The following is an 11,366-nucleotide window of genomic DNA, read 5'->3' as shown; positions in this document are numbered from 1 at the left end:
CCAATGGCCTGGGAGGACCCCGGGCCCCCATCCTGCAGTGCAGGATGTTCGTGCACATCAATGATGTCTTGGGAAGGAGGAAGAAGCTTATATTGAGCTGATGCCTATGGTTTCCGTGATGCTGCTGCGGGTATCCTTCTCTGGATTTACCAGAAGGTGTTCATTTTGTCCTTGAGCCCACTTAGTTTAAAATGATGCCTTCCTCCCCTCCCCCCTGCTTCTCATGCTGGTGACCAGAGCTGCCACTCACTAATCTATTTATGGGGAAATTAGAGAATTTATGTTCTCTGATTGGTCAGCCTCAAGATAAATTCTGCAGACTTGCAGGAATCCCCCTCGGTTTTCTCCAGTCGTGGCAAGATGAACAGTACATCATATCTCACGCACAGCAGATTGTTCTGATCAGATCCTGCTGCAGGCTGGTACCTGTAGAGAGGCTCCGGGCTAAGGTACCTGGTGATTGTGGTTGCAGGGGGGACCCACCCTCACCCTGCTCCCCATCTTTAGTTTTTAATAAAACTCTTGACGTAAGCTGAGGAGAGATGGGGGTAGCTGGACAAGCAACCACTGCATGTGCCTTAGGTTTTGTCCTCCATTTGAGAGCCTGGGGACAGGGCCCTACTGACTGGGGAGGGGGAGGGGCTTGTCCTGGCGGCCCAGGCAAGAGCACAGGCCTCCCCCTTGCACAACTCCTGGGGGCACCATCGGCTTCTGTAGCACAGGCACCGTAGCAGCCCGGGGGGAGGCTGAGGGCTGGAGGGGCCACAGACACAGAGTCCCACCTTGGAGCACCCTCCAGGACATGATGGAGTGTTCAGCTGACCCACTGTAAAGTTGAGTCCCAACAGAGAGCTACATTTCTTGTAGGGAATTCTGAGGTCTTTCAGGCCGGCTGGCTCTGTCCCAGTCACTCCAAAGCCCAAGACCCTGGCTGTGCCTGAGGTGGAAGGGGACAGTCCCTAAAGAATCACTGTCCCCCTTAGATGAGGAGAGCAGGGAAGTGTCACCTGCTTGTGTGGTCCGAGGCCTGGCCTGGGGAGGGCTGGCTAACCCAACCCCACAGACCAGGGTGGACAGTTGTCCCCATCTGCCAGACCTCCTAGCTTCATTACGTGTGTAACGGGATCTGGCCAGCCAGGTCTCCTTGAAGGTCCTTGTGGCTGGAGTCAGCCAGGAGGTCTGGGTCAAGCCCAGGGACGGGCATCCCTGCACGCTTCCGCTACAGAGGGACCTTGCCCAAGAATTCAGGTGGCACGTGCGAGGAGAACAGAGGCAGCTCCTTCCCTTAGTAATGGCAGAGCCGGATAATTTACATCCCTAGAAAGATGCAGGGCAACTGCCGGCCGGGGTGTATGTGGTTTAATTTTAAATCCTCCAACCTTCCCTTAATGAGGAGGTGCTTCAAAACAAGCAGAATGTTGGGCTCCTTCAAAGGACTCATTTCCTTGGTGCTTTCTTTGTTTAAGGGAAAGCATGATACACGATGGGGAATTGCAGGAGTAGGGAGGGCTTTGCCTCCCCCGCCCACGTTGTGCAGACATTATCTGCTGTAAAACTGTCACTGAAGGATGGAGAACTGGCTCTTGGCTGTGGTGGCCTTCAGATACTGTCACTGCTGAGTGATGACCCAGGATTTGTTGGCACTGAGCAAACATCTCTAGGGCTCTGCTGCCAGAATCCTTAGCTGAGCCCGGCTGGTGCTCCTGCCTGGGATGCTGGTGCCCAGGGGCTCCATGGTAAGAGCTCTAGGCCTTTTTTCCCCCAAGCATTAATGTCCCTCTGAATCACCAAAGGTTTTGTAGAAATACAGAGAATGATTCAGTAGGTCTGGGGTGGGCCTGAGAGTCTGTGTTTCTGACAAGTTCCCATGATGCCACTGGCCCACAAACTGCATTGTGAATGCAGGCGCTGGCTTCCTGGGTCCCACCAGGTGGTTTGACTAAATAGAATACCAGAGGGCTAGGACTTGGCTATACCCTGTGCTGCCCTGGGCGGGGAAGGCGGTGGAGCCTTCCAGATGTTCTTGAACATTCTAGGATCTGTGGTTATGAAAGGGGTCAATGTTGTCGTGGGCGACCCCTTATTTGGGTTTGGTGTGTGGTGTTGCTTCTTTCGTCCCATTAGGCTTTTGCCTTTCTGATGATGCTCAGGTAAGAAGGCCAGTGGGGAAACTGAGTGTGCAGACCTCGAGCTCCTCAGCGGGCGCCTCAATGGGGAGGAAAGCGAGCTCGATGTCCAAGGCCACTGAGCAGCCTCTGAGTGAACGACGGGGAGTTGATGAATTGATTGGGTCGTGTCCACTTGGGCTCCCCACCTCTCTGGCGTGGTCAGCTAATCCTCTCCTGCTCATCTGGTTCCAGAGGTCCCTGGATGAGAAGGAACTGACAGCGGCCGAGTCCCACCTTCTCTGCGTGCTGGGGAGCAGGGCTGCGTCGCCCAGGTGGCCCAATGCCGAAGAACAGCAAGGTGACCCAGCGCGAGCACAGTAGTGAGCATGTTACGGAGTCGGTGGCCGACCTGCTGGCCCTTGAGGAGCCTGTGGACTACAAACAGAGCATCCTGAATGTGGCCGGAGAAGCAGGCGGCAAGCAGAAGGTGGCGGACGTGGAGGACCGGCCGGCCTGGAACAGCAAGCTGCAGTACATCTTGGCCCAGATCGGCTTCTCTGTGGGCCTTGGCAACATCTGGAGGTTCCCCTACCTGTGCCAGAAAAATGGAGGAGGTAAGAGGCAGCCCTGCTTGCCCTGGGGGTGCCCTGCAAATGGGCCGGGCTGAGGGGAGAAAAGAAACACCCCTTTGTGAGGCAGAACCAGAGCCCTCGTAGGTTGGAGCTCAGAACTCGGGTGAGACCCCCCAGGAAGAGCTAATGGCTAACAGCTCTCAAGAGGCTGCAAGCATGATGATAAGAATGTGGGCTCTGGCCCTAGACAGGCTGGGTTCAAATCCCAGTGCAGCCTGTGGGACCCTGGGACCCTGGGACTGGGACCCTGTGCAAGTTGCTTAATTTCTCTGTGCCTTGCTGTTCTGTGTTTGTAAAATGGGAATAATAGTAGTTACTGCCTCACAGGATAGTTGGGAGAATTAAATGAGCTTTACATGTAGAACGCTTACCACTGTATCTGACACAGTAACTCTTGGCCATTGTTACTAAATGCGTATTACTGCTGGGCACTGTTGTGAGCACTTCCTGGATATTAGGCTGAAATACATGAAACTGCTGATATGTGAGTGTCTTGGAACAGCCAAAGCACCAATTTCATATGGTTCAACCATCATATCCTCCCAAAAAGCCTATGTGAGGAAGAACTATTTTCATCCTCACTTTAGAAACTGCAAAACAGGCACAGAGAGGTTAGATCACTTGCTCAAGTCACACAGCTAGTGATAAAGTCAGGATTCAAACCTGGACAGCTTGGCCCCAGAGCCTGAGCACTTAATCACTATACCCGCAGCCTCCCAGGTAGGAAGGGTCTTCACGCTGCCCCCTGAGTTTCAGTCCCCCCAGAGGATCCTGCCCGTGGTATCAAACCCCTTCTACTCAATACTTCTAGCTCCCAGGGAGGGTAGAAGCCCACAGGCCTTATCCCCCAGCACCTGAATGCAGGCTAGAAAGTTCCAAAGGCAACTTGCTTTGAAACCGGGGGGGAAACTAACCAAAAATAAGCAAGGCAAAACCCAATGGACTGAAAACAATGACGCTTCCAAGCTCAGACCTCTGGTCCTGGGAAAGTGATTTGAGTCAGAAGAGAGCTTTCATGCCCCTGAGTCCCTGTGCCCTGGGACTGCCACACTCCAGCCTGAAGGAGTGGCTGCCGCTTTGCAGGCATTTTAACCCTGCTGCCTCCCTCGCTGCCCCGTGGGACTCTCCTCCCAGTGATGGAGCCCTATTCAGGGACCCTCCCTCCTCTCTGGGACACCCTCCCTGGTCCAGAAAGCAGAGTCTGGCTGGAGGCTTCCCCTCCTTTGCGGTTTCTAGTGAAGGGCAGGGAGTGAGAATGCCCGCCTGACTTAGGCCAGAAACTTCCATCTCGCCACCAGGGCACAGTCTGTTCCCCCTATGCTCTCTTTGCCTTGAAGGATCTTTTTTTTCTCCCCCAATCAATAATTGCCGATCAGAGCTTTCAGTCTGTATGGCATGGCCAGGCCCAGGTGGCTGAGTTGATATAAGACCAGCCCAAAGCAAAGATACAGATGGAAGTGTGTGGTTCCCTTAAGTGCTGTGAGATGTTAAGAGCTCAGAGTACCCGAAACAACTTTGGAGGACACGTTACATTTGGGGACTCCGGCTGGCAACCTGCAACCTTGTCCTTTGTGGCCGAGATAATCAGTCTGCCTGAGCACTGGTGCTGAATCACAGAGTCCTTCTCCCCACTGCACATTCTGCCCGCGCCGCCGCTCCCCCGGGCAGAGTTCTCGCCAAAGTCTGTTAATTTCCAGTGTCACCAGACAGTTGCCACGGCACCAGACATCACGAACAACCCCTGGAAGAAAAGCGTTGTCGGGTCTCAGGACTCTGAGCTCCCCATCCCATGTTCCTACCTTCATTTTCCCATCCTTTCTGACTCCTGGAATCCCTCTTTATCTCTACCTTTAACTCTCCAGTATTTTACCGTTTTTATAGTAAGTCATCTTAAATGTATTTTGGAAGGAGGCAAATTATCACAGGAAGGAGATGATTGGTCTGAGAGTCAAAACTCTGGCTTTGAGCCCTGGGTGATCCAGTCAAAATTACTTAATTTTGGATGGAAACTCTGGAACTCTGCCTAGCTCTGCCAGATGTTGACAGTTTATTCTGCATCCTCTCAGTTTGCTTTTTTTTTCTCTTTATTTTTATGAGAAGGAGGCAAATGGTCATCAGGTGGTTGCTATGGGTAAGTCACTCATTTAATCCTCACAACAGCCCTGTGCGGTAGGTATACAGTTGAAGCATATGAAATGGCCATTTTCATAAGTCAAAAATGATCAAATATCAGCAATTTCATATGGTTCTACTTAATATTTTCATCCTCTTTACATAGATGGCAGAACAGTGGCACAGAGAGATCAGGCAATTTGTCCAAAGTCACACAGCTCTTAAGTGGCAGAGCCAGGATTCAGACCCAGGAGGTCTGGCTCCGTGGTCTGGATCTTAACCCCTACTCAGTGTGCATCTCAACAGGTTGAGATCGAGATGGTCTTTCAAGGCCCAGGAATACCCTTGGGGTTTGCAAGAAGCGAGACATGTATAGACATGTCACACAGCCTCCCGGGTTTTGTATTTCACCCGCAAGTCCTCAGGTCGGGCAAGATGTGCAGGGAGATGTGTCCCTGTCCTTTCCTGCAGATGACTTCTCTCCTCTTCTGCATCCCTGAGCCAGAGACCAAGAGACAGAACTAGGTTAAAAGACAGAGCCAGGGGTCCTTCAGGCCCTCCTCCTTTTAGGATCGTGATACAGCAGGTTGTTAGTGACAAGTGGAATTTATGTGTGCACGTGACCCTGTGCACCTGTGTGTTTAATGTATTAGATGCTGTTATATGAGGTGTGGGAGGTTGCTCACCTGGAAGCCTCCCCTGATTAGCTCCATGGGACTCACACCCCTCCCTCAGGACACACGTGCTCAGTTGGCCGTGTGTGATGTGTGTGTATGCACTGACATTGCTCGTGTGAACCTGAAGGTCCCGCAGCTCTCTTGGGATAGCGTCTGTGCCTTCTGTTGCCCCGATATCCCCACTGCACACACCTGGTACAGAGTAGATAACAGCTGACTGTTGCCAAGTGCCGGGTCGTGCGCCCCGGAGATGCCCGACCCCCTGGACTCATTGGCAGTTTGGGCACATGTTGGGGGGACAGGTGTCCACGGCATATGTCAGGAGGTGGCTGTGTCTGTCTCTGAGTCTAGCCTCGTGAGTGGGAGGCATTGCCATACATCTGGATCCTCCTTTAGTGTTTCGGGTCAGGGAAGCCAAGGGCTAGAAGGAGGTCTGGGCGGCCAGCGTGTGGTAGGTCGCACGTGTGAGCCAGACCGTTCCTGGAGGAGCACAGGGACTGGTGACGGTTTGAGGATGATTGGAGATGTGGCCAATGCTATGGCACCTGGCTGCCACCCCTCCCTTACCCTGCTGCTGTGCTCCAGACACCCTCCAACGTCCCTCCCTCCTCCCCAGGTGCCTACCTGGTGCCCTACCTGGTGCTGCTGATCATCATTGGGATCCCGCTCTTCTTCCTGGAGCTGGCTGTGGGCCAGAGGATCCGCCGCGGCAGCATCGGCGTGTGGCACTATGTGTGCCCCCGCCTGGGCGGCATCGGCTTCTCCAGCTGCATAGTGAGTCGGGGGCTGGTGGCGGGCACTAGCCAGGAGGCAGAGGGGCTGCTCTTGGGCACAGGGTTTACAGACCAGAGTCCTGGGCGGGGCTGAGGGCAGGGAGGGAGACTCTCATCGTGAGAATTGCGTCCAGCTGGTGTCTCAGGGTGGTACCGAAAGTCGGCACCACTCTCTGATGGTCTAATATTTGGGGTTATTATGAAGGAGGGAAGGCCTGGGACATGTCCGCCAGAGTTCTCTGGGGACATGTGGACCATCTCAGATTCCCCTTTCTGCCTACCAGCCCATCAGCTCTCTGTGAGGGAGGCCCGTCCTTTTTCCTGGGTTAAAGAGTATTTTATTTGGGTAAGTGGGTGGCACGAGAAAAGGCAGCCCTGGGGTATGGCGTCTCCTTGCCAGTTTGCTGTGCGCATGAGCAGACCGGAGAAGGACTCAGGAGCCTGGGGCTGACCCACGAGGGGTGAGGCTTTGGAACAGTGGGAGACAGGGAGACCCCACTGGCCTGGATGGGGAACCCCATGAGAGCTCCAGGCTGATCCACGGGGCAGCAGACGAGGCCCTGCTTAGCTCTCTAGGTGAGGAAACCGAGCCTCCCTTAAGGGCAAAGCCCGCAGGTGCCCATGCTCACACCTGGGATAAAAACTGGAATCTGCTTCTGGAAGGGACTGAGGCTCTGTCAGCCCCGGCAGCAGGGCCAGTCCAAACCTGCCTCACTCAGCGCCTGGGAGAGATCACCTCTACACAGGTTGACATCTCTGCTGGGGCTGGCCGGGGTGTATACGCATGAGTGTGAGTGGTCTGCCCCTTGGACTAAAGACATCCAAGTAAAGATAGCGGGTGTCTCTCCTTCTGTATTCCACATAAGGTGTGCCGGAGGAGTGTCTGCTTGTGCATATCCGGGCTTAGGTGAAATTAATAAAGCAGCTCTCACACTGCCCAGCAGTGTCACTGATGCATCATGTAGTCGGGCCCCTGGAGATAGAAGGGACCTCTTGACATCCAAAGTGGATGCAGCAGATCTCTGCATGTACAAGCATTGCTTTCAGAGAAACCCCTCGAACCCTCAGTCAGAATCCATGTGCTCCTGCTTTCAATACAGTTCTACCAAGGTTGGTTATCATGTTTCCAAGAACGAGAAGCGATGTCTTTCTAGAGACAGACTGCTGACAGTACCAAAGAGAAAGTAGCATCCCGAGAGAAGGAAAGACATGGGAAGCCAATAAGAAGCATTTCCAAAACCTCAAAAAGCACAGCTGTCTGGGGCCATTTACTGTAGCGGCAGTAGCTGTACATGCCTCCATCGCCCTGGAGGGCAGCTCTGGAATTGTAATCCTGAGTCATCAGGAAATGATGGGGAAGTGCTTCAAGCATCTTAGAAGAATTTCAGACTGGAGAGGATTAACATTTTAAGAGTTTACTGCTTAAAGGAGAGAACTTTAATATCTGAAACATTCCTCTGTGGATTCCCCAAATAGCAGATGAGTGGAGGATTAGGAACAGGCCCTCAGCTGCCGCTGTCCCATCATCCCATCCCTTCTCCTCCTCCTCCAAGGCTGTGCGTGGGGAGGGGGCGGGGGTGGAGTTGCCTGTAGCCTCTGTGACCCCCATGGACCCCCGTCTGCAGGTCTGCCTCTTCGTTGGGCTGTACTATAATGTGATCATTGGGTGGAGCATCTTCTATTTCTTCAAGTCTTTCCAGTACCCGCTGCCCTGGAGTGAGTGCCCTGTCGCCAGGAATGGGACCGCGGCAGGCAAGTATGGTTCTTCTGAGGAACCCACCTGGGGATTCCAGCCAGCTCTGTCCCAGGAAGGCGTTGAAGGAGCCTAAGAGGCTAAGGCACAGATTTGGGATTTCATTGACTTGCTGTGCCACCTTGGCTAAGCCACCTACCCTCTCTGATGCTCATTTCCCCTTCTGATGATCTCTTGCCAGCCTATCCCACAGAGTTCTTACAGGGATTGAATGAAATAGTGAGTGTAGGTATAACTCCGGGGACTGGGACTTTCGTTTAGTTATTATTAACTACCCTAGGTTACTCTAATACCATCCTATCTGGAAACAACCTTAATTTGCATGCCAGTCCCCTAAAGGGCTGGCTGACTTATCCCACCCACAGATGGGTAAACTGAGGCCCAGAAACAACTTTCCCATGGTCACACCACTGATTTAACCAGGGATCAAGGACGAGAATGCAGGTCTCCAGCTCCTCGCTCAGAACCGTTCCCAAGGAACTTGAGGCCAGTTCTGCCTAATCCTTCCTGCCCTCCATGGATGGATGTGGGCAGGGGGATGCCATGAGTGGGAATTCGGTCAGATCAGTATATCCTGAAGCCTCCCAGGCCCCTTGAGAGCCCAGGAGTCCTCAGGGTCTGCCAGATCCTGGCTGACCCAGAACGATATCATTCTTCCCTGCTGCCCTGGGTGGGGGTCAAGTGGAGGAGGTGGTCCCACAGGCCCCTCCACCGAGGCCCTGTGGCCTTTGCTGCCGTTTCAGTGGTGGAGCCGGAGTGTGAGAAGAGCTCGGCCACTACCTACTTCTGGTACCGAGAGGCATTGGACATCTCCAACTCCATCTCAGAGAGCGGGGGCCTCAACTGGAAGATGACCCTGTGCCTCCTCGTGGCCTGGGGCATCGTGGGCATGGCCGTCGTCAAGGGCATCCAGTCCTCGGGGAAGGTGAGCGGTTGCGGGGGGCACCCACACTTACACGGGGGAGGGGGTGCCGCAGAAAAGTGTGGGAGGCAGGGGTGGAGAACTCTGGGTCGCCCCTGCAGGGTTCTTTGGGTGGGCCTGGCCTCTAGATGGCTCAGGATGAGGACACAGGCCTCTGAGGAGGTGATGGGAGCATCATAGCCACAGTATTGTTCCCTGTGGACAACCCGCCAGGGATGGGCTTGTGGAAGATCACTGCCTTGACCCCAGCTGCCTCCGTGCTCACATAACTCCGGGTTGCTCCCACAGACTTTAAAGAGAAGGAAAACCAGGAGTACTGAGCTAGGACATTCGGCTAGACCCTAGCCCCTCAGCTTCCCTAGCAAGAGCCCTAGAAGAGCCTGCTCAGCGATTTTTGGTGAAAACCAACAGCTCAATGTATCTACAACTAATGAGCTCTGGGAACGGGTGGGTGCTGTGAGTGAAGGGGGCTTTGGGGGCCTCTGAGGGTGCAGACCAGCCAGGCCCCACACACACACCTTCTCCCAGTAGGTCAGATTCCCTTCAAATAAGGGCACTTTCTTCTTTGTCATGTGTACCAGTATTCGTGGACTGCCAGGGCTGGAAAAGATATTAGAGATCCTATAGCCCAATCCACCCATTTTACAGATGAAGAAACTGAGGTTCCAGAGGTGGGGGGAAATATCTCACCTGAGATCAGGCAGCCAGTCAGCCCCAGGGCTGGAACTAGAATCTTGGCTGTCTGTCTGTCTGAGGCTCCAGGCTCTTTGGCGGATTTGACGAGCAGGGAAGCTAAGCCCTGGAAAGGTGGCGTGGTCTCAGCCACCACTTCTTCTGTCTGCAAAGGCCAAAATAGTAGCTGGCACATCGTGGCACTGATCAGGCACTGCCACCTGTATGAGTGCATTTGGGCCACAACAATCTTAGGAGTTAGGAGTTATTTTACCCACTTTATATATGAGGAAAGGGAGGCACCCCGAAGTTAAATAAATAGCTCAAGGTCATGTGGTTGGAAAATGGTAGTCAGGATCAGAACTCAGGTGGTCTAGCTCTGGACTTGCGTGCTTTTAACCTTTACACCATCCTCCCTGAGCAGCCTTCTTGGTTTGTTTCAGTGCAGCAAACTTTTTGTAAGCATCTCCTTTGTGGGAGGCTCTGTGCCAGGCCCATGGAGATATAGAAATGTTCAAGAAATGCATGTGCTAGGAAGTAGCATTTAATTTATAATCACAAGAGGCAGGGCCTTCTTCTGATGCTTTTGCTTGGGAGCTGTGCCTATAACCTGGATGCCTTCTGTCAAAGGGGCTCTAAGGACAGGGGAGATCTTTAGGGGGTCCCCTGGAGTCAGGGACAGAACAGCAGGCATGAGATACGAAAAAATGAAGAGGGGAGAGAAAAGGGTTCCTCGCCCCCTTGGGGGCCCTTGGGGGCGCGGAGGCTGCGAGCCCAGCCCCACCAGCCCTTGAAAGGAGGAAACAAGCCTCAGGCACAGCCATGCTGACTCCAGCTCGTCTGTGTGGCTGCTTCTGCCTTGGCTCGATGCCAGACGTGCAGTGGGTTTGGCCCCGTGCCCAGGGGTCCCGGGGCTCTGCTTTCTGCTGCCATCAGAGGAGGCGCGTGTACCCCAGCTGCGAGCAGGGAGGCGGATGCCAGCTGCAGGAGGGGCCCTGGCCCACAGTGGGTCCCTGTCCTCTCTGCAGGTGATGTATTTCAGCTCCCTCTTTCCCTACGTGGTGCTGGCCTGCTTCCTGGTCCGGGGGCTGCTGCTGCGGGGGGCCGTCGACGGCATCCTACACATGTTCACTCCCAAGGTAAGGGTCTCGGGCTCCCCAGGAACACGGACAGCTCTTCTGGGCCTCGTCTGCTTCACGCAGTTTGACACTGCCTGAGGACGTGCTGTTGTGGCGGGCACTGTGGTGGGCGCTGGAGGGAGGCACCAGGGAAGCGGGCGTGGGCCCTGCCCGTGTGGTTCCAGGGAGAGGGACAGGGCAGGGACACCACATCAGTATGGGTGAAATCAGAAGAAGCTTCAGGGAGGAGATGATATCCGAAACGAGCCTCAGGGAGCAGACAGGATTTCAGTGGGCGGCAGTAGGACGTTGCCGTCAAAGGAACTGTATGAGCGACAGTGTGGAAAAGCACTGGGCGTGCTTGGGGCCATGGTGTGAAGTCAGTTCTGGCTCGGGTGTGGGGGTAGGGCACCGTTTCACTGAGTAGATTTGTGACAGCAGGAACCAAGGAGATGCCTAAGAGAAGAAGCTCCCTGGGAATCCCAACTTGTACCCCAATCAGGGGAATGAGGTTACGATCTTATTAAAGATCAAAGACCACGTGGATAGAGATTTTTACCCTTACCAAAGCTATCCACATCTCTCATTAGATCCTCCCG

The 11,366-nt window shown here is 54.0% G+C and overlaps 1 protein-coding gene across 2 annotated transcripts in view; it reads left to right on the top strand.

The window, feature by feature from the left end:
* Positions 1-2,448: 2,448 nt before the first annotated feature.
* The window catches only part of SLC6A17 (solute carrier family 6 member 17), a gene marked incomplete at both ends in the record, with an annotated part of 31,142 nt that continues 22,224 nt past the window's right edge, over positions 2,449-11,366 (top strand). For both annotated transcript variants that reach the window (XM_082832940.1, XM_082832939.1), the window contains 5 exons: positions 2,449-2,722; positions 6,146-6,303; positions 7,928-8,054; positions 8,799-8,980; positions 10,678-10,788. In XM_082832940.1, the coding sequence (XP_082689066.1) occupies positions 2,449-2,722; positions 6,146-6,303; positions 7,928-8,054; positions 8,799-8,980; positions 10,678-10,788 (852 nt within the window). The remainder of the gene's footprint in view (positions 2,723-6,145; positions 6,304-7,927; positions 8,055-8,798; positions 8,981-10,677; positions 10,789-11,366) is intronic.

Source organism: Leucopleurus acutus (assembly GCF_964270905.1).
Source record: "Leucopleurus acutus genome assembly, chromosome: 2".
Lineage (NCBI taxonomy): Eukaryota > Metazoa > Chordata > Mammalia > Artiodactyla > Delphinidae > Leucopleurus > Leucopleurus acutus.
Note: the sequence above shows the minus strand (reverse complement) of the source record. Positions and strands in the feature narration are given on the sequence as shown.